The sequence below is a fragment of the Protopterus annectens genome, chromosome 4.part1, assembly GCF_019279795.1.
Source record: "Protopterus annectens isolate FY-2018-M chromosome 4.part1, PAN1.0, whole genome shotgun sequence".
Lineage (NCBI taxonomy): Eukaryota > Metazoa > Chordata > Ceratodontiformes > Protopteridae > Protopterus > Protopterus annectens.
Genome location: NC_056734.1, coordinates 305,567,891 through 305,592,264, shown reverse-complemented (window position 1 = coordinate 305,592,264; position 24,374 = coordinate 305,567,891). Strand labels below are relative to the sequence as shown.

Here is a 24,374-nt window from a genome sequence, read left to right as displayed (position 1 = left end):
CCGTTTGGGCAATCTTTTCCATCTCTCTCAACTTTCTGATTTGAAAGCCTGCATTTGTGCTTGTTTCTGTCCTGTAACTCATCTAGTGCAGATACAGATTCTTAGTTTTAGCACTTAAATTTGCTTATTCGTGCTCAGCACTTGTTCAGAACATGTAAGCACTAAATAAGCTACTAATTATTATATCACTCAACCTTCCTCATTACCTAGAGGATAACAGTTTTTGTACTTACTTTCCTCACTTGCTTAGAGAAAAACAGTTGTTATACTTACTTTCCTCACGTATCTAGAGGAAAATAGTTTTTTATTCAGGCATGTCCAAGGGTCAGCTCCCAGTGTTCTCTCCTGTCTATCTGATGAATCTGGGCATCTTGAGGCAATGTAGAAATTGCCTGATGTACACAGAAAACCCTCTCCTCCTACCACCCAACACTACAACCTGCACTTATCTAGCCAAACTGGAGGTAAAGCTCTCTCCAACCAAGACTGAACTTGACAGACAAGAGGAGAAGGTAAACATTTGCACCACACCACACTCATCACATAGTCTCACTAAATCTATACCACCAACATCCACACATAGTAACAAAAAACATTTGCGGAGGCTGTCAATAATAATCTGTTGAAGCAACAGAGACCTCCAAAGCAGAAACGCAAGCAACCTCCATCCCCCAAAACAACCCAAATGACACATACCCACAGACTCAGTGTGCCACTCAACCACAGACAATAAGGCAAAACAACGTACCCAACACACTAGTCATAGGTGACTATAATCAGGCACACTGATGTCCCACTCACCAGGCTAAACAAGGAGAAGGTTATTGCCAGCTGCCTGTCAGGTGCCAGGATCCGCCACATAACCCACGCACTCAGGTCACTCCACAACAAGTACAAATATGACTCTATCATTGACCATGTTGGTGTGAATGACTTGAGATGTACCTCCCTGGACTACATGAAAAGAGACATGGAAGAGCTCTCCGATCTTGTAGCCCAGGCAGGTATGACCCTAGCCCTGAGTAGCATTCTGCCCTCGCCCAGAATGATACCGCAGTACAAGGACAAAATGATTGACTTCAACAATTGGCTAAGCTTATGGTGTCATTCTAATGGGATCCAGTACCTGTCAGCTTGAAATGACATGGTCAACAGACTACAATGCTTTGCCAGAGATGGCTGCACCTGTTGCCCCTGGGATTCTAGATACTGGCTAAGACTCTTGCTGCCCCTATAGTGCCTTTTTTAGGCAAGGTTCAAATGACAAATTTACCACCATAACAGGAACAGGCAAGCAAAAACTGAGGGTAATGCTACTCAATGCTAGAAGTCTAAATCTCAAAATGCACTCACTCGAGGCACTCCTTAAAATGGAGAACATCAGTATCTGTGCAGTGACTGAGACCTGGTTCAAGGCTCTAGAGAGCACCCCTACACTACCAGGCTATAACTCATACCACACTTTTTGGCTATGTAACCTGGACCGAAACACCAAAGGTGGAGGTGTGTCCATATTCATTAACAATATCCACATCTCCAGGCTAATTGCTCAGCATAATGCATCCAAGGTTATCCAAGTGCAACTAACCCTGGGCAACACTGCAATCGAAATTGTAGCTTGCTACAGATCCCCCACCATGCCCCAGGATTCCCACACCTCTTTTCTTGATGTACTGGAAATTTTTAGGGTTCAACCAAACACCCTATTAATGGGTGAACTTCATGACACCCAGGCAGATGGACAATACAGTTACAACTGATGAATCCTACACAAATGTACTCTATAAGCACTTACACGAGTGCATGGATTGTGCTATCCAAAACAGAACCAAGACACTATCCTCCAAAAAAAGGAAACCGATGTGGTGGTCCTCTGCCATAAACAAACTGTACAACAGAAGGAAGAAACTGTTGCAAAAGAGAGTAAAATCCCATGAGTAGAGGAGCTCCCTGGTAAGCCTCATTAAGAAGCTGAGATCCTGTATAAGATCCTCCAAGCTACCTACGAAAACAAAATCACCACTAATTCTAAGGACAACCACAAAGCATTCTATAGCTATGCCAGGAATCTCGATGACAACACCCAGATCTGCTCTGAGTTACAGCCCAACAGCACGAAAATAACAGAATCAACTGATATTGCCAATATCCTGGCAGATAGGTTCAGTGCTACCCCCCAAAGGGCCCATATCTATACATGAAGAATGCAGAGTCCCTGTAATCACAACTATGCAGGTAAAAGCTGCACTCTCTAAAGCTAAAAACACAGCATCCATGGGACTGGACAACATCCTAGGTTGCGTTTTACATGAACTTCAGAACGAACTGGCTCCCCACCTAAGCACCATGTTCAATGATAGCCTCACATCAGGCTTTGTGCCCACTGAATGGTGCACAGCAACAGTTATCCCACTCCACAAAGGGGGAGCCACCACTGATCCCAGGAACTATCGACCTATAAGCCTGACGAGCCTGGTCTGCAAGGCCATGGAATGTATTATCTTGGAACTCATAAACAAAGACATTGGTAGCCTCCAAACTCTGGATCCCACCCAGTTCGAGTGCCTCCTGAACCTGATCATCTTCTTTGAGGCAGTCATCAAAGCAGTAGATGAGGGTAAGGTGGTTCACACAGCCTATCTTGACCTCGCCAAGGCTTTTGACACCATCCCCCATTCTGGACTTATAGCTAAACTCACTAAACTAGGTATAAATCCCTACATCACAAGATGGGTTGCCAACTGGCTCACTGACACAACCCACATTGTAAAAGTTGCAGACTACAAATCTGACCTCATACTAGTGACAAGTGGAGTACCACAGGGTTCCGTCCTGGGACCTCTCCTGTTTGGTATCTACTTCTCTGAAGTACAGGCTAACACAGAAGGCCTCTGGCTAATGAAGTTCACAGATGACTGCAAACTAGGAGCCATAGTCAAGTCCCCAAATGATGTGGACATCCTACAGAAGGGCCTCACTGAGACAGATGCCTGGTGTCATAGCCATGGCCTCAAGCTCAATGCCAAAAAGTGCAGTGTCATCCCCTTTGGTAAAAACTCTGTACCCATGAACTACCATATAGGCAGCAATCTACTTAACACTGAATGTGTGATAGCAGACCTTGGGACCCAGGTGGACAGTAGTCTCTCCTTTGATAGTCACATTGCCACAGTAGTCAGGAAGTCCTTCTATGTTGCACACCTCACCATAAAGGGTTCTCACCCAGGAAAAAAGAGGTCATTGTTCCCCTCTACTCGACAATCATTAGACCCATTATAGAGTGCAACGCCCCTTTTGGAATGTACCTCACAAGACATCTGTAGCAGCTGGAAAGGCCACAGAAGTACCAAACAAAGAGGATTATTGGCCTCAAACAAATGCCCTACACTGACCGTCTCAAAAAACTCCAGCTTTACTCCATAGCATATCACCTACTCTGAGGTGATCTCTGCCTGACATACATAGCTATGTGAAACCCAGAGCTGTTGGACATGCTACACCTAAAGAGATCCGAATCCCTCCGAGCTATATGCTCTAGAGACTGAAACCTTGTCACCACAATAAACAGGACATGCTGGAGGGATAGATTCCTGTCCCAGAGACTTCCCATACTCTGGAATAGGCTACCCATCTATGTCAAGCAAAGTTCTTCATTAGCACTCTTCAAGAAAAATCTTGATGAGTGAATGGGAAATAGGAAATACACCCCGGGGATCACTTCTGTATCTCTGCTCGACAGTGGCACAGGAAAATAACTTTCTTGGGTGGTGTAAGCCAGGGAACTTTGTTGGCTAGGCTTATGTAGGACATTGGGCTGATAGCCTAGTACTTACCTATGAACTTATGAGCCTATAAAGCTCTATCTTTGATCAGATTAGTATTACTGAAAGCTAGATAAATTTTCAAGGAGCATCAGTGTACACAAGTCACTCATTCTGGAGAGAAAATTCACACCGGTGGTCTCACCAACAAACAAATGGAGTATTGCTTGTATTTAAAGAGCTATGAAATCCAGGGGTAAGGGCTTTGGTATACCGATATATTTATGGTATGTTAGTGCAACCATTCATCTGCAGAGGGAAGGTATAATAAAGCAGCTGCAGTGATGTGAGTGGCCATATCAGCTAGGATTGTGTTAGGCTATACAAATCCATCCTGTTCCTAGTCAGGAGAAGAAGAAGCAGAATTGACAAAATCATCTCGCAGTTTCACAGTCTGGAGAAAAAGAAGGCTTGTCCTTAAATCTAGACAACCTCAACCTGAAGAGAAGGAAGTAAACAAATGATCAGGTCCTTACGTTGAATACCACACAATGATGAAGCAAACTTTCAGTGGACTAGAGGCATTCAACAAGGGCTAGAAGGGAAGGGACCAAAGCAACACTTGTGGTTGCCAAAAAATACACATCTCTCAAATGGGTGATCTACCAGGAAGGCAAACTTCTTTTCGAGAGAGAGTGGATCTCCTCCTAAAGTGGGTGGAGCTTAGAGGAATGATGGTAATAAATGGGCAACATGGGACACAAAGCTTGATGGTCACGAAGGATAAGGGGCAGAAAAAAGATCAGGAGAAAGTACAAAGAGGACCTTTCTTTTCCTCCTGCAAAGAGTTTAAAAGTTCTCATGAGTATCTAGTTTTAGAATCTTTATGAGAATCAGTGATTAGATGCTTAGTGTTTAATTTCCTAATGAAACTGAACAATCCATGAAAGAAATGCATTTGAATTTCATATCTACTCATTTATTAAAATGTCCCACTACCTGAAATGGATACTTTCATAAAGCCAACAGTCAAAATATCATGTGCTGTATATGACGTACACTGCAGAAACAGGTGTCTTGCTGAAAGTAAGCTAATCCTGATATATTTTAGCAAAAACAGGAGATTTTCTTAAAAAGTAAAATGCAGAAATTATAAAGAACATTATTAGTCATCTAGTGTGTCACTGTATAAGACCATAATAAAAATACACATATATATTTACCTGTGTATCCATATTTGCATTGGCAAGAGTAGTTCCCTGGTGTATTCGTGCATATGGCATTTGGAGAACACTTAGAGTTTGCACATTCATTGATATCAGTACAGGTGGCCCCATTCCCTGCAAAAAATTAATTATAAAATTTAATGTCATAATGTCATTATATTAAAGGTATGACAACTTATGTATGTAAGCATACACAGATAATTGCTTAAATCATTTATTTAAGTGCAAGATATTGGCAGCATCAGAACATAATTTACTTTTTAAACAAAACATTTTTCAGAGCAGTATTTAGTATTAAAATGAGAACAACATTTTTCTGAGATATTATAAAATAATATGGTTAACTTTATTTAATGTTTATTATCAAATAAGTAAATCCAACTAATTAAACAATCTGTAATATAGTAAAAATATTTTCTGAGACCTGCTGAAAGTGTTGCTTTATACAAAAAATACATGCATACATACCTAAATAAATGAATGAATGAATAATAAAATGATAAAATACAATATTTATTTTATTCCTAGACTAGAATAACTGTGCAAGGGCAAAATATGCATTTATACATTTTAGAGATGTCTTTTAAACAACAAGCATATTTTTGGGGGTAATGAAAGAATCTATTGAAAATAATGCAGACACAAAGACAATATAAAAACTCCAGTTACAATAACCAGTGATCAAACTTGAAGCTAGGATGCTGGAGTTATGAGGCTGAAGCACAGGCTTGTAAAGATACAAAGTGCAGCATTAAGAGAGCATGCAATGCAGTATCCCATCAATATAAAAACAGATTATTCCATTCATCTCTTATAATTTTTTTTGTTTGGTGGGATGAGGGTACTCTTCTCAAAGTAATAGATTAATTGTACCAGAAAACATAACAGTCTACAAAACATGCTGGAAGGATAGGTTCCTGACCGAGAGACTACCCAGACTCTGGAACAGAATGCCCATACATGTCAAGCAGAGCACTTCTTTGGCCCTCTTCAAAAGGAACCTTGATGACTGGATGGGAGAAAGGAAATTCACCCTGGGGATCACGTCAGTCACCCTGCTAGACAGGGGTCCAGGGAAGTAAATATTGTGGGAAGAAATAGGTATGGCTAGACTTGTATAGGCCCTAGGGCCGATAGCCTAGTACAAACCTATGAACCTATGAACCTACTTATGTCAATATTATTACTCATCTTCATTACATATAGCACCCTGTAATAAACTCACTCACTTATAATGTGTCATCATGTTTCAATGTTTCAGCACTACATGATATTGTATTTACCTTGTTTCACTGATGATATATGTGTATTATTCTATATTGCATATGTATATTAATAACTGTATTAATCTATGCATTTACTGCAAGTTGCAATATAATGTAGTTTTCGTCTAGGTATATGTATCTTATGCTCCTATATTGGTGGAGCTTTACTCCCTGGGTCTCCAGTGAAAACAGATAAAATTGTTCAGTGGGACTTTTCCAGTAAACAAATATCAATAAATAAATTAATAAATAAAGCACTCTTCAGGATTCTTTGAACACAGCAGTAGATAAACGAGTTAGTATATTATTAGTGCATTTTTTCAGAGTTAATGCTTGACCCTAATCCTATGCTCTTGTACTAACCAGTTCCTTTTTCTCACTCCCCTCAGGACAGGTGACCCAGCTGTTGTCCTGCTCACTATGACATTTGGCACTGCAGTCCTGGATTATACTTTTTTTTTCCTGCTTTTTTTTTTTTTCACCATTCTAGCTGGAAGCTCTAAGTTTTTGTCACTCATTTATCTTTTATCTGAAATTCCCTCCATCCATCCTACCTGCTGGCAGAGCTTTTAGTTCGTTTACTATTTTTATTTCTATTTTCTGTACCACTATGCACAGACATGTACAGTAACTCTTAATACACATGTCACTGCCCTTATAGATTTGGAAGTTTCTCATTTGATCTGTACCACCTTAATCTTCCTTGTTGTACATAGTTGCTAGAATTTGATAAGGTGTTCTGAATACAGCCTCAAAAGTGCCATGCACAAAGAAATTATTTCAAATTTTTCTCTCCCTGGCTATGAATTTCACGACTTAGGTGGATAATCCTCCACTTTTTTACTTAGTGGTATGCTTCTATCCATGCTCTTGAGTTGCATTCCACCCTTTAATGATGCTGTCAAGAGCCAGCACTATTAAAAGAGTTTATTAGGCAAGTAGGGAAAAACAGTTGATTGCTAGGTCATTCTTTCATGATGCTGACACACACAAACTCACACACACACACACACACACACACACACACACACACACACACACACACACACACACACACACACACACACACACACACACACACACACACATATATCTCCATGCACATGGAAGAATTTAGAATTAACAACTAGCCTAATGCATGCTATTGAGCAATGTTAGAAAACAGAAGTACCTGAAGAAAACCAACAAGAACGCAGAGGAGGGGGTATGCAGACACTACACTGAAGGTACTCCAGCTGAAAATCGAACTGTAGAACCTATTTTACTGAGGTAACAATCCTTTGCATTGTGCCACTATGCGCAGGAGTGATTATATCACATTGAGCACTATTCATTCCACTTTCACTCAGTCACAAACTGCCTTCATGGTACAGAGCCTGTGGTCACTATATCTGAGTTTGACACTGCAGAAGCTCTCTCATGAGGGTCAATTCCCAAAGGTTTTCACTGACAATTTTGTGTTTGTACAAACGCCTGTGGTAAATACATCTGACCCCATTACTGTAGGAGCTCTGCTATAATGGCCAATTTCCAAACATTTTCATGGATAATTTTGTCTTTCTACAGTAGCCAGTGGTCACTGCATCCAACCTTGATATTGCAGGAGCTCTGTCATAAGGGCCAACTCCCAAATATGTTCACTGAGAATTTTGTCTTTGTGCAATATAAGCAGATTTAATTTGAAGAACCTTGCTGTGTATAAACTTCAACTAGTTATACCTACCTGTGCTGGAAATTGGCTTTAACAGCACCCCCACTCCAAAAGAGAAGTCTTTGCACTTCTGCATTTGAGAAATGAAAGAAAATTCATTCTACGTTGTGCCTCTCTGTTAACTGCTTTGTATTGGATATAAACTAATTAATATTTCTTATAATATGACCTGAGGGTGAAATCATAGTAAACAAAACCCTAAAAAATTCTGCACGGCCATTAAAAAAATCTTGCATCACAGCCATAAATTCAACAATAACTCCCCTCAGACTCAAAACCGCAATGCAGCTCAACGCTCATGTCATAGACAATATAGCATCTTTAACCAAGGATTCCTCATCATTTAATCCTAACCCTGCCCTAGCAGAAGAAAGTCAAAGGCCAACTTGTGAGGCTAGCCAGAATGATATCAGATGAAGCGTTATTTTTAGTGGAATGTGATATCAGCTCTGAGCCCTTTCTTATTTGCAATGGTGATGGACAGGTTGACAGACGAGATCAGACAGGAGTCCCCGTAGACTATGATCTTTGCAGATGACATTGTGATCTGTAGTGAGTGTAGGGACCAGGTTGAGGAGAGCCTGGATAGGTGGAGATATGCTTTAGAGAGGAGAGGAATGAAGGTCAGCAGGGCTAAAACAGAATATATGTGTGTAAATGAGAGGGAGGGTAGAGAAATGATGAGGATGCAGGGAGTACAGTTGGTAAAGGTGGATGAGTTTAAGTACTTGGGATCAACAGTTCAGAGTAATGGTGAGTGTGGAAGAGAGGTGAAGAAGAGAGTACAGGCAGGGTGGAATGGGCGGAGAAGAGTGTCATGAGTGATTTGTGACAGACGGGTACCAATAAGAGTGAAAGGGAAGGTCTGCAAGAGGTAGTGAGACCAGCTATGTTATATGGGTTGGAGACGGTAGCATTGATGAAAAGGCAGGAGTCAGAGCTGGATGTCGCAGAGTTAAAGATGTTAAGTTTTTTACTGGGTGTGACTAGGATGGACAGGATTAGGAATCAGTATATTAGAGGGTCAGCTCAGGTTGGACAGTTTGGAGACAAAGCAAGAGAGGCAAGATTGCATTGGTTTGGACATTTGCTGAGGAGGGATGCTGGGTATATTGGGAAAAGGATACTAAGGATGAAGCTGTCAGGTAAGATGAAAAGAGGAAGGCCTAAGATAAGGTTTATGGATGTGGTGAGAGAGGACATGCAGGTGGTTGGTGTGAAAGAGTATGATGCAGGGGACAGGAAGAAATGGAAACAGATAATCCGCTGTGGCGACCCCTAACAGGAACAGCCAAAAGAAGATGATTGTGATGTGACAAACTGTTGGATATGTTTACAAAGTAGGGTTATCCTATGGAATTTTTAACAGTGATTACACATGAAGTGGTGGGTAAAAGACAAAGAGGAGTATATGTGCCTTTGTTAACAAAACCATTTCAAACAGGGGTGGAAATGACTAGTGGGGCATGTCCTGTAGTCAGAATGGACACAGGAATGGAGTTTGGGAAGCCTTTTATTATAACCTTCACTGTTGATACTTACAGAAATGTGGATTGTATTTTGGAAAATTGGGTCATTTTTCCTCAAATGATCACGTGTGTAGGTTTTTTGGTGATAGGCCTAAAATGGTCTATAGAAAAAATAAATGTTTTAAACTTTTGGAGATGAAATATCTAGACGAGACAAAGCATATTAATTATGGCATGTTTAAATGTGGTTATTGTGGGCAGTGCAATCATATATTGATAGAAGATCCATTTAATATTACAGGGTAGGTATTTAAAGTTAAAGGGCATGTCAATTGTGAATCCACTCTTATTGTTTATGTGGCCTGTTGATGAATTATAATTCATACCCTGCCTTTTACATTGGAAAAACTATCAGGAAATTAAAAGAGAGAATTTATGGACAGGAGCTAGAAGCTAAAAATGCAAAAAGCAATAATGCCATATACAGACACATACAAGGCCACTCAAATCATAAATTTAAGTTCACTGTCATTGAGAGGATTAAGAAAGATTTAAGGGGTTTCATTACTGAAGAGCACCTGTTGGTAAGAGAGCTAATTTGGCAACAGAAATTAAATGCAATGGTAGCTCTTAGTTTAAACAAGGCTTGTTCCATCAGCCCAGTACTTAAGTTGAAAAGGTTAGAGGTTTGACTGGGTGGTTGTTCATACTATGCCTATTTAAATACATCCATTGAATAACAAATGTTATCATGTTTGTCTTAGTTTGTATAAGAAGTTTTTATATTTGAAAGTATTTATTATTATATAGTTTGAAATACTGATGATAATATTGTTATTATTTTTAGTTATTCTTATTATCTTCAGTAGCAACATTTTAGTAGAGTTTTATTAAAATTAAGTGATTTTACTGGGGATCCTATGAGATCATGTGACATGTGGAAATTTATTTAAGCTGACTGTGATTAAATAGCAGCACTGAAGAAGTCCCATTCGGTGATGAAAGCACTTAACTGTCTTGATCAAACAACTGTTTTTCATTAAATTGGTATTCATACATCCAGGTCTCTTGCTGTTTTTTCACACATCTGTCCAGAATGCAGTAAACTTCAGAACAGTAGGCAGAAGATTTATGTATGAGGTTTGCTAAGGAGCTATACAGTATGTAATTATTAATAAGACTGGTAAAAAGTAATTGGCTTTGTAATAATCCCTGAATGTGGAGAAGTTATTAGAGGTTGGAAAGCAGGATTTTAGGGAGAATGTCATGGCAAGATGGTTAGATTTGACTCACAAAATGGTAAAAAGTAGGGTTGTGCTTCTGGTGTGTGGGACTACAAATTGGTGATAATAAAGTTCACATATCTATGGGTATATTTCTTGTTAGTAGTATGTGTTTTCCAATTTATGTTTCTCAGTTTATGTTTAGGCAGCTCAAGTCATCCATAAGGAAGGTATTGAGTTTAATCTTTATCTTTTTTAACTCAATACGTTATTCTGCATGCTCTGATGGGATAATTTAATGGTTTCTACAATACAGTATAATATAATAATTAATTTCATTGAGCTTAACTATGATTTCAACTAGCTCCAGATTTGCATCATGATGAACCCTGTAAGAGACAATATGGATATGAATAAATACAGATACTCCTCTGCAGGTGACAGTGGCTTTGGTTTCTTGATTTGCACTGCTCTGCAGTTGACAGTGGCTTTGGTTTCATGAGTTGCACTCCTCTGCAGTTGACAGTGGCTTTGGTTTCATGATTTGCACTGCCCCTTGGGCTATCACTGCACTAGAACCAGGTTTCTGTAATTATGCAACTGCTGATGCCTTAGAGGATAAAAAAAGGTTCACAGATTGTGCTGTTTGGAATCTACACATTCAGCAGGGCTACACTGATATTATTCAGATTAGAATTTGCTATGCTGGGAAATCCATCAGATGAATTATTTCAAAAAAATGCACTAGGCAGTTAGCAAACATTTTAACCAGTATGAAAAACTGAGGGATAGAAGGCTCAGACCCACCTTTGCAAAGTGTTTGGGGTATTTGTTGATCATTTATACCATCCAGATACACATGGGATTTCCTAGAATGATGTTAATTTACTCGCCAATCATTAATTATAATGTCAATCAGTTTCTTCTTTAAATTAGATATTGTTTGTGAAGGTGGAATGCCACTCAATATTAAGGCATTGTCCTCTTTAAAGATATGAGTGACAAACTTGGTAATGTCTATCTGTATCTCTTGCAAGATAGAATGCCTAAGATCATTCACTGATACATGAGCAAATGCAAAGTTCAGTTATATCTGCAGTGGTACAGGGATCTTAGAGACTAAGGGTGTTCCTAGTCCTAGCATAAGAGAGGCAGTTGCCAGTTTATTGTATTTCTTTATTGACATTTGATTACTGGGAAAGTACAGCTGAGTAGGAGTACATTTTTAGTGGAGAAATAGGGACAAAAGCTCCCAAGTAATTATTCCAAATTAGGCATAATATGAAATTGTTGGTTAACAATAGATTCAAGTTATACGACGATATAATATTTATATAAATTTTAGTCGGGTTATAGAAAATATACAAACAAGTCATCCTTAGCCACCTTTCTGAGTATTGTGCCAGTATACCTTACTACAGAGTCATTAATGACTAACACATTTCAGGGGTGTGCTGCATGCTAATGGGACAATAAGGATAAAGGCTTGCAGAATGTGTGACACCCAGTAAATAGGAATGCAAAGACAATGTTTTTTTTTTTTCAAGACAATTACTAGCACAGATAACAGCTAACAGAATGTACACAAAGTATAGATAAAAAAATCAGAGCAAAACAGTGATGGTTGAAGACACGTGATGTATAACCATCTTAGTTGCCTTAGTAGGGGACATCAACTTCGAGTGAGATTTTGTTTGAGGAAATTGGTTTCAGCTGTCATTTTCTGTAGGCAGTCAGTGTTATGTGTCCAAGAAAAAATAGAGGCCAAATGAATTAAATTTATTTAAGAGGAGTATCTTCAAAAAAGAATGATAATTAAGTGCCTACTAATAAGAGGAAATGAAAGAGTGTGAGGGAATTGTTAGTAAAATGACCAAAATGATTAGAGTTACTAGTTTATAAACAGAACAGAAAAGCAGAGTGGGAGGATAAGAACAATTATTCTACAGACAAACAAGAAATATAAGGAACATAGATCAACAAATCAGCAGTCTGTGACAGGATCTTCTGAGTGAGCTTTCACACCTCTGAGACTATATAGTTAATGTAACATGCAATGTTACATCTATAAATTAAAAAAAGCAGACACAAGCGTGAAGCTTCAGATAAATACTGATGCTGTTTATAATGACGTTGATGAGAATGCCAATAGAATAAAAACAAAATAAATTATTACATCTTACAAAAGTTTCCTCCATTTCAGGAAATGTAGTTAATTAAAATTAGAAATTGAAAATTCTGTGGGTACTGGTAAAAATATCTTAAAGCAGTGAAACAAAACCGTACTATATGTCTCTTAAAGCCCATTCTCCGTGCACCAGTAAGACCATTTACTATCACTTCAGCAACTGACTACTGTCACAGCTCTTTCTGTAGAATCATGTTTATTCAAATCTTGCAATCTCAAAACTTTTGTGAAACATTAAGAAAACTTGGGAACAGCATTAGTTAATTATAGAGGGTGCTCACTTCCCTTCAGTCACTAAATGTCTCCATGAAATTGTTTGAAACCCACTGTCCCTTCTTTCCAATACTACAGGGCCAACACAAATTACACAGTTGTGAAAAGCAATAAAAAGGGTACAACCCACAAAGATAACTTACTGAGCTTTAAAGTACCCTAAACAATCCAGTTTCAGGCATACCTTTAAACGTCTTTGATCAATAATTCTGGACAAAGTCAGAATTCAAGGAGGGAGGTAGCATAAAGATGAAATTGGGACAATCGATCACTTAACAACAGTAGTCAGGAAATATTTCTGTCTAGCCCAATTAACAAATAAAATTAGCTCCTGCAGACCAAAACAATTATCATTCATCTATACTCTACCCTGATTAGAACCATTAGAGAATATAAAAGCTCTTTTAGTATCCATCTACAAAACACATCTATTAGCAAGAAAGATCTTAGTGGTTTGAAAGTAAAAAGATCTCTGGGCTGATGACCCTCAGCTTCGAAGAAAGATTTGAAGCTCAGAACTAATCCTCTTTCTTTTACAGACTCCACTGCAGTGATTTACATCCTATTAAGGATCCAACCTTCCTTAGTTTCCTATATCATCATAATAAAAAAGTTTCATGAACACTCAAATAATAGATTTAAATCTCCATTGATAGGTAAATAAGACTCATGGGGGCATATTTGTTACATAGCATTTCACCCATCTCTGGAATAATCTTACATTACAAATATAAAACAGAGTGGCACCCTTGCATCCTTTAGGGCAAACCCTGAGATATGGATGAGTACCTATAAATTCATCATGCTCCTAATATATTCTGCCCTCCTGGAGGTAGAAAGTGTCCTGTGGGTGAGTATTGACAAGCAGTGAATGGCCCATAAAATGCCTCTGCTTTCTATACCTTATGAATCACAGGATAGGTATGTGGCAGTGTTCATAGGATCATAGGAAGTTATGAGTTACTAGGCTATTGGCCCTGAGGCCCTTACAAGCCTAGCCAAGAATTTAGTCCATGTTCCAACAAGTCAGCATCCAATGCCCCTAACCAGCAGGGACACAGGTGGAATCCCAGGGGTGTATTTTATGTTCCCTAGCCAGTTATCCAGGTTGCACTTAAAAAGTGTTAATGAGGTACTCTGCTTGACATGGAGAAAGAGTCTATTCCACAGAAGGTGGAGTATCTGGGACACAAATCTGTCCCACCAACAAGTCTTATTGATGTCACAGACCAGGTTGAGGCTGAGTGTGCGGGTTACATGAGTGGAGCTTGACTTGCGGATATGCAGCAGTCACACCAAGACGAGGTCTGAGATTGCTTTGTATGCCAATCAGGGGTAACCTCTGAGAAGTCTGTATGACACTGAGTAGAGGGACAGGGCTTTTAGCCTATCTGTGTAGGGTAGATGTTTGAGGCCCTGGATTCTCCTGGTGAAGAACCTCTGTGGTTTCTCCAGCTGCTGTACGTGATTTGTGAGGTACATGCTGAAAAGGACATTGTACTCAATAATGGGTCTTATAAGAGAAAAATACAAGGATGTTATGACCTTCTTGTCCCTGAATGAGATATCCTTACTGATGAGGTGGGCCATGTAGAAAGCTTTCCATACAATGGAGTCAATATGGTGGTCAAAAGCCAGTTTGCTATCAACCTGGGTGCCCGAGTCCCTCATTGCTGATTGCATGTTTAGGACCTTGTTATTAATGTGATAACTTGTGATACTCCCCAAAGGGGATGATGATGCATTTTTTGGCATTCAGTTTGAGTTCATGTTTCTGGTAACAGTCATTTGTTTGGGTGAGACCCTCTTGGAGGATGTCCACATCACTAGGGGAATAGATGACAGCACCCAGCCTGCAGTCATCTGCAAACTTGGTCAGCCATAGCCCACTGGTTTTGGCCTGCACCTCAGAAAAGTATATCCCAAACAATAGAGGCCCCAGGACTGATCCCTGGGGTACAGCACTCATTACAGTTCTACTGCTTGAGGTGGCTTCCCCTATTTTAGACTAGATGGGTTCTATCAGTGAGCCAGTTTGCTACCCATCTGGTAACATATGGATTGATGTCAAGTTGAGAGAGTTTATCTGTTATACCCAAGTGGTGAATAGTATTGAAGGCTTTGGCCAGGTCAAGTTAGGTCTTCCCCTCATCCATGGCTTTGGTGACTGTTTCTAAGAAGTTGACCAAATTTAACAGGCATGACCTCCACTTGATGAAACCAAACTGTATGGAATAAAGTGTTTGGAGGTTGCCAGTGTTCTTGTTAATGAGATCCATGATAATCCATTCCATGGCCTTGCAGATTAGGCTAGTCAGACTGATGAGTCTATAATTTCCTGGATCGTTGGACACTCCACCTTTGTGCAAAGAGATGACAGTGGCTGTCTTTCACTCAGGTGAGATGAAGCCAATACTCAGGCTGAATAGGGTGACTAATGGTGCTGCAAGTTCCTGCCTGAGTTCATGTAGGATGCAGCCTGGGATGTTATCAGGTCCCATGGAGGCTGTGTTTTTTTGCCTTTGATAGGGCAGTGATGACTTAGCCTCTAGAGATAAGGGGAGGGAAGCAGGTGCTATGGATGTCCTGATTTACTGATTAGGGGGACAGAGGAGTGAAGTTTTCACTGAACCTGTCTGCCAGCAGGTTGGCTACATCTACGGCATTTGTGTATGTGGTGTCCTTGACCACCAGTTCTGAACAGATCTGAGTGCTTCCTTTGGGGATGCAGACATGTGAAGAAGACCTTATGATTGTCTTTGGTTGATGTGGCCAGTTTGGAGTTGAAGTTTTCTTTGGAGGATTTCACTAGTGCTCTTATTTACTTGTACTAAGGAGAGATTACTTCCAGTTAGGCACCTGCTCCTTCTTGGTCATGGACAGCAATTTTTTCCCTTTATTAAAAAGTTTATTTATTGCAAATGTCTACCAGGCAGGTTTACTCTTCCTTGAGGAGGATTATTTTTTCCTGTCAGGTATTCCTGATTCCATGCAGCTATAAAAGTGCTTGTATAGTACTTTGGTATAGGTTTGGACATATGTGGCAGTTCATATTGGTAGGGGGCTGTGATGCTCTTTACACCTTCCCTCGGGAGGTCGTAATCAGCTTTGGAGAAGCTTTTTTTGTTTGATCCTAGCTGAGGAGGGGGGTTGGGGTGAAACCCTCTTGGAGGATGTCTACCACACAGGTTTACGCTTCCTTGAGGAGGAAGATTTTTTTCCTGTCAGGTATTCCTGATTTCATGCAGCTATATAAGTGCTTGTATAGTACTTTGGTATAGGTTTGGGCATATGTGCCAGTTCCTTATGGAGTAGTAGGGGGCTGTGAAACTCTTTATATCTTCCCTCAGGAGGTTGTAATCAGCTTTGGAGAAGGTTTTTTTTGTTTAACCCTAGCTGGGGAGGGGGGTTGGGGAAATGGTGACTTCAAAAGTGACCATTTTGTGATCAGATCTTACCAGGGAGGATGACATTGTGGGGATGCTGCAGTGGCTACTCGTGTTGGTTAATACCAAGTCCAAGATATTATCACCTCTTGTGAGCATGTCAACCAGATGGTCCAATGCATTTGCACTGACAAAATCAAGGAATTTTGGGATATATGTGTTTTGGCATGAGTAGTGCTTCCAGTCTATGGTTGGATAGTTAAATCTGCCCAGGATCAGAGCTGAATCTTGATAGAGTCGTAGAGGTCCAGATAGGTGGAGTGGGCATCTTGAGTCAAAGGTGGGGTCCTGTAGCAAGCTATGATTTGAATAGGGTTCATGTCAATAGTTAACTACACCTGGAGTGTCTCCTGTGCGTCATATTGTTTGACCAGCCTGGGGGTGTGTATGTCTTTAATGTATTTTAGGTTCATTTGCAAGTCCACATACTTTTGCTTTGCTACCCATGGTTCGGGGTCTGAATGTATGATAGGATGAGTAACCTGCTATGGCTGGGGTGCTCTCCGCAGCTTTGAACCAGGTTTCTGTGACTGCACAAATGTCAGCATCTTCCAGGGTTAATAATGCTTGCAATGAGTGCAGTTTCATGTTTAGACACAGGATAGGGATGTGACAGTGCATTGATATTAGTTTTGACTGCACAAGATTCTACCATACAAAAAATTAGGTGGTGTCTTCAAGAAATCACACTGGAGTATCAGAGAGAGATATAACACATTTCTGAACTGGTTAAATTAATAGATCATACTTCTGTGATAACAGAAACACAATGTGAATATTTGGCACTATCATAACCTTTTGAAGAACCAACAGTGGATAAACACACACAAAAAATAGTTTATAAATAGATATGTAGAAATTAGAACTATTGGTAAAACATAGACTGCAGTTGAGTTTTTTCTAAGAACTGAAACTAATGGATGGAAAACACATGAAAGATGCCCACGAAAGGGAGTTAAGAGGAGGAAGTAAGAATTGGTAGTACATTTGAAATAAAGCAAAAAGCTGTACTATTGCAATTGTATGTGTGGATGCATGTGAAATCTCTGCTGATGAGAGGAAAACACCTAGTAAGTTGATTGCTTGGCAGACATTTGATCCATGGTGAAGAGCATGAAATAATGCAGCACTGTATGGCAAGATGGACACCTGCTTGCTGTGGACATTTGGATGTAGAAGCCACTAAGCACAGGAGCATTGAAATTACACTGTAAAGTGATCTGGTAATGGACATTATCAATTAGTGTGAAATAATAAGGCCAAATAGTGAAATAACATCTATTACAGGGTAAACATGTGAGGCATTGCATTGGGGGAGGAAAAGGACAGATTTAGCAAGTTGGCTTCATCAAACCATTATACTCTGAGCAAAATTAACAATGTTGCCTGACTATTTTGGACTTCAAGTATTTACTGGTTGTACCCATATAGACAGAAAATCAACAAACCTTGCTAAAAGGATATGTTTTCTAAACATGGCAGAAATGCAAACATGAGTGAATAGAGTATGATGGGTTTTATATATTCTTTATCATTCTCAGGTTTGCAGAAATTAATGAAAACAAGAACAGACTGCTGAATTACCAAATATATAAGAACACAAACACTGGGATTATTTACAAATAGTCAAAAGTGTTATTGAAAACCAAAGACAAAGTAAACAAGACTATGAGGAGGGCAAAGATCTCCATGACTGTTGCAGCTGAACCATGCGCTGAGCAGTAATTCTATTTTGCATTTCTATGGACTGCAGGCAGATGCTGTTCCTCCAGTGTTGACAAATGCAGAACAGACGGGTCTGTGTCAGAAAGTCAACTAAACAACCACTATGTCAGTTTGGCAAAGATTGAGACCAGAACATTGATTGCTCACATAATTGGATGGAGACAACACTGACAGTCCGAATACCAGCAATGTATGACAACAGCCTTACTTATCATGCATCCATCATCATGATGAGAAAATATGTCAGAGGTCAAGAGCTTATAATGGCTAGTGTAGCAGTGTAGAGCTCACCCTTTTTTTACCTAATGTTCCCTGACATTAGCTGTGTGCAGTCATATAGGCATCCAGGTTTGACTTTGTGCATCTATCCAACCTCTGGATTTAACATATGCATGTATTCAGCATGCAGTCCCACCTCATCAGTTATACAATGAACTATCCTTTCTTCTCAACAATGACACTTCATTGAAAGGAATTCTGTAACCCTCCTGCAAAGAGAGTAGATAGGCTATCAGGAACTCAGTCTAATATTTCCATATGGTGCTTCCAGTTCTGACATAAGGAGACAACCTGGGAATATTTTTTTTTTACTTCTTGGCACTTCTGCCTACCAATCTCTTGCAAGTTCTCTACCTTCATTTTTTAAAAAAAAAATTTTTATTGATTTTTGTTGTCAAGAAGTAACAGTCCTTAAATAGCAAACCTTAACTAAATCTCTATTACATGAAAGATATAACATTTTCCTTAGAAAGTGTTGTTGACTTAAAAAATAGTAATTATATCATGTATATAAAAACTTCTAAATTCCCCAATATGAATAAAAAATGTAACTGTTTTTATTCTTTATGTTATGTGTCTTGCAATAATTTAATCTTGGTATTTAACACAACAGCACACAGTAAAAATGTAGTTTCGGATGACACAATCTCTTATCTATCTAGTTATCAGCAATATTCCCTTTTTTTCCAGACTTTGAAATATAGCCATCTGTGTGACAGCGAGACAAACCTTTGACTGTGGATCAGGTGACCAAAGATTGATCAGTCACTTGTGTGCTTGTAGGAACCAGCAAGTAAGAATGTGAGAAAGTGGCTACTGCCAGCTTGCCCATCCTGGGGGCTGGGGGGGTGGGTGGTGGGAAGCAGCTCTAGTTCAACTCTTTGGTGACACCTAGTTGGAGCACTAGGTATCACACCCATGAAGCATAGTCCTAGGGAGCAAAATCTGCTATCGTGCACTTACATGGATGGGAGGCTGTAGCAGGCAGAGACACGCCCTTGCACAGGCAACATGGAGCAGAGCTCAAACAGCCACTAAATGGGAGGAGACCTTCTACTATAGGAAAATAAGCTGCCCTGTAGGACCAGAATGTGGTCCTGCTCCTTACACAGCCCATAAAGGGATTCATGTAGGGTAACCACCTGTCCCACTTTGCGAGGGACAGTCCCTCTTTCGGCAGTTGTGTCCTGCAAAAAAATTGTAAAAATGGCAAATGTCCTGAAATTTTAGGACAAAATTATTTCCTATATTTTATGTGATCGTTGCCTAAAACAGTTATTCTGTATCTGAAATACCTAAATGTTATAAGAAACAGAATAAGCAGCTAAAATGCTACACTAATAAGCTTTTATTTAGGCAAAAAAGTGAAGTTCTGTCCTTTGTACTGGCCATGGGTGTGTTTCAGCATGCCATATCTGAAATTTATACCAAAAATGTCCCACTTTGGGCATTTGAAAAGGTGGCAACCCTAGATTCATGTGACGGAATGAATCAGCTGCAGGGCTCTTGCACAGCCCAGGAATGCCTTGCTCCCATCTCTGTGGAACAAATGTGGCATCTGTGCATTGGAAGAATATTTGCTAGGTCCTGTAAAGAAACAAATGTGTTTGTGTTCTTATTATTTGTGGTCTTTTATGGAGTGAGTCTCTTTTTCATACAATATAGTGGTTAAACATATAACTTGTGGAAAAGTAAGTATTTTAAATTTCTTCCAGTATCTTGTTTTCACCTTTTGAGCTATTCCTAATAAGCACCATACTAACGGTAATTGGAGATTTTACCCAGACAGAAGGCAAAGCATTAAACATCACCAACTGTCAATTTAAATTAAAATTATCATTCCATAAAGTCTAGACAAAAGATTAAAAATTTCTCCTAAAATTCACCATTGATCTTACAGTCATGGAATATATATTGCCAACCAGCATTTTTAACCTGCAGCAGAGAAAATCACTTATTCAGGTTTTTATATCCACTATTTTTTGGGGGGAGGGGCTTACAATGTCTGATGCAAAAAAAATCATGCAAAGATTTACTTAAAGGGTGAAGAATGTGTTTTCTTTGTAGATCACAAAATATTCCCCATTTTCTTTTAAAAAATGAGAGTAATCATCCTGAATAAAAACTAAATCTAGTAAGACTTCCAACAGACCTATCTATGATCTGTTTATTAATATTAACATAAATTATTTTGTAAAGTCAGGACAACCTGTATCATAACTTACAGCTTAACAGGTGTATAGCAACTTTATACAGGCAACCAGCCTCCATTATCCAGTATATTTACACATTATATTATTTGATATTAGTGTAGTTCTTTTAATGCAATTAAACAAAAGGAGAATGAATGGTTGTTTGTCAAGGGGTGGGGGGGGGTGTGATGATCTGCAGACAGTGTAGGAAAAATCCCACACAAAATATATCTATATCTGCATCTACTTTGTTTTGTTGAATCTCATTTCACCGAATTTCATTTCACCCTGACCACTTCGCTGAAAACACAAATTACTGAAAACCCATTTCACTGAATTCAACTTGGTATATATGGCACTGTGTAGAGTACTGTAAGGCAAGTAAAAGGTAAATGCCCTTTTCCCCACTGTAGTGTGATCCTGGAGTCAGTATATATAGTTGGGGGTGGAGGGCACAGCCCCCCACATTAGGGGTGTGGTGGGCATAGCCCCCCACCTTGTTTGTTGTATATTGTATTTTACCAAAAACTTCAAAACAATACATTTTTCAACAACAGACATGCATAGTTGCAACACCAGTGACTGTCTCCAGAGACAATATGTACTCAAACTAAGTGAGGGTTATGCCTCCTGCACCCTCCCCAATGTGAGTGCCTATGCCCCTCACACACCCCTAACTATATATACTAACTCCAGGATTGCACTGCAGTGGGGAAAAGGGGATATACCTTTTACTTACCTTATAGTACTCTACACAGTGCCATATATACTAACCGCAGTTCAGGGAAATGAGATTCAGCGAAATAATTTTCCAGTAATTTGAGTTTTTAGTGAAGTGGTCGGGGTGAAATGAAATTCAGTGAAATGAGATTCATAGATAAAAAGTAGACCCCTATATCTATATATTGGCAGTGGAATCTAAATAAACGTTGAGTTCTACAACTGCGCTATCTTCCCTGTAACAACGTTGAACACAGAGGGAACGCAGTGGTGGGAGTATGATCTAGTACTGAGCTGCCTAAACAACTACCAACTGATACTAAACCCCAAAAAAAACACAGCTAATGCTATTCACCATCCTGTCAGCCAATAGCACCCTCATCATCCCAGTAGCTGAGGCCAAACTGCTAGGTGTCACTATTGATCAACAACTTAAATACAACAAACACATATCTCAAACTATCTCTAAAGTCCATAAAAAACTAGGTTGCCTATATCGTTGCAAACAGTTCCTAACCCCTGAGTCTAGAACTACAATAGCCAGAACTCATCTCTTATCGACAATACTTTATGCCTCTCCAGTTCTTACCAACAATAATAAAACCGACCTGAACAAACTCTCCACATGCTACAACAAAATAGCTAGGTTCGCTGCCAATACTAGATCACACTCCCACCACTGCCAATCCCTACTTAAACTACACTGGTTAGAATTTCCAAACCTGGTATGCTACCACCAACTCATCAAATTTTATACCATCCCGGGAGAAACCCTGCCCTAGCTGACATGTTAAACTTTCACAACTCCAACAGGGAACTACGATCAAGTAACAAATCCCTGATTGAAGTCAGTCCATGTAAGAACAACTCTGGAGAAGCCCTATTCTCCCATGAGGATGCAAAATCATTGAACACCCTTCCACCTGAAGTCAGGCTACAAAATCACACAAGCACATTCAAAGGCCTTCTTAGATTACACTTCATTGCTAACCCTCTCTGTAACTGCAAAGACCCTCTGAATCCTCACTGCCCTGTAGGCAGACTACCCGCTGATGCCTCCAATGCGTACATCATACTGTCACCTTCAATGTACTTCTTGTAAATATTGTAAATATCAACCTACTCCTGAGTATCTTATTTACACAGATTGTACTGTAATTGTAGACACGTAACCTGCTGACTGTACTATGTGAGCATCTTATGTACACAGATTGTACTGTTATTGTAGACATGTAACCTCCTGACTGTACTATGTGATTGTTTTGCATTTAACTGTTTTTTACCTTGTATGCTAGCTTTCTTGTTATCTAACTTATGCATTTACACTGTTACTTCCTGTTTCCTGTTGTCCAGTTGGATTTATCCTGGTAAAAGAAATGTTAAGTAAAATAAATAAATAAAAATATCTATCTATCTATCTATCTATCTATCTATCTATCTATCTATCTATCTATCTATCTATCTATCTCTCTCTCTCTCTCTCTATATATATATATATATATATATATATATATATATATATATATATATATATATGGGTCTACTTTATTTGCCCTAACTTCCGACTGACCCCCACCCATTTGCCCGAGACCATTTGACCGAAATTTAATTTGACCGACAAGTATTATTGGCAAGAAAATGGGATATGCCCCCCTTCCCCACTGTAGTGTGACCCTGGAGTTAGAATATATAGTTAGGGGGGTGTGGGGGTGTGGAGGGCAAAGCCCACCACTTAATTTCATATTATATTGTTTAGTTTTGCTTTAATATTGCCTCCCACACCACCCATTGTGAGGGGCTGTGCCCCCCACACCCCCCTAACTATATATTCTAACTCCAGTGTTGCACTACAGTGGGGAAGGGGGCATATCCCATTTTCTTGCTAATAATACTTGTCGGTCAAATGAAGTGTCGGTCAAATGAAATTTCGGTCATTTGGTCTCAGGCAAATGGGTGTCGGTCAATCGGAAGTTAGGGCAAATGAAGTAGATACACATATCTATATATATATATATATATATATATATATATATATATTTACACACACACGCACACACACATATGGATTCTTTTCAGTTTACTGAATTTCAAAAAATGCTGAATGTCAAATGGCTGAAACCATATAACCGACATTTTGGCAGGTGTAACACTGTGAATGGAGATTGCCATGCATTGCGGAATGGGAAATTTGCTGTTTTCCACAATGTAGTATGATCTCGGAGTTGGCATATTTAATTAACTAGGGTTTTGGGGGATGCAAAGAGGCTTGCCCCCCCCCTGCAAAAATCAAACAAAAAATGTGGTTTTATTTTTTTTTATTTTCATTTCGTACTTCCAAAATGTCAGTTATATGGTCTCAGCCATGTGATGTTCGGCACTTCTGAAGTTCAATAAACTGAAGGTTTGTTTGTGTCTTTCGGCTTATCCCGGTTAAGGGTCGCCACAGCGGAACTCCAGTCCGCTAATGTTTGGTAGTGGATTTTTACATGCCGAGTTACCAGCCCTGACGCACAACCTTCAACGAAGGCACGCCCATTCATGCATGCCTCCACACAGAAGACACTCTAGATGAGAATGGAACGTGACAACGTCTTGCTGTCTGCAGCACCACTACCGCGGGTTTCAATAAACCGAAGGTAATCCATATATATATATATATATATATATATATATATATATATATAAATATAAATATATATATGATGAGGTAAAATTCAGTGTAAAATGAAATGAAATATTGCTATTCCTTTTGTTGTGCATCTGAAAAGGAACAATACACTTTATTCAGTTATAATTACCTGTGTATCCAGAACTGCAGAGACAGCTGTAGCTCCCCGGTGTATTCATGCATACAGAATTCACGGGACACACGGATGTGCTTGTGCATTCATTAATG

The 24,374-nt window shown here is 39.4% G+C and overlaps 1 protein-coding gene across 1 annotated transcript in view; it reads right to left on the bottom strand.

Moving 5' to 3' along the window:
- LOC122800838 (neurogenic locus Notch protein-like) overlaps nt 1–24,374 on the bottom strand; it is a gene marked incomplete in the record, with an annotated part of 809,298 nt that overhangs the window by 363,405 nt on the left and 421,519 nt on the right. Inside the window, 2 exon segments of the mRNA XM_044070145.1 lie at nt 4,985–5,101; nt 24,277–24,374. The exon segment at nt 24,277–24,374 is cut by the window's right edge and continues 22 nt beyond it. Of these exon segments, the coding sequence (XP_043926080.1) occupies nt 4,985–5,101; nt 24,277–24,374 (215 nt within the window).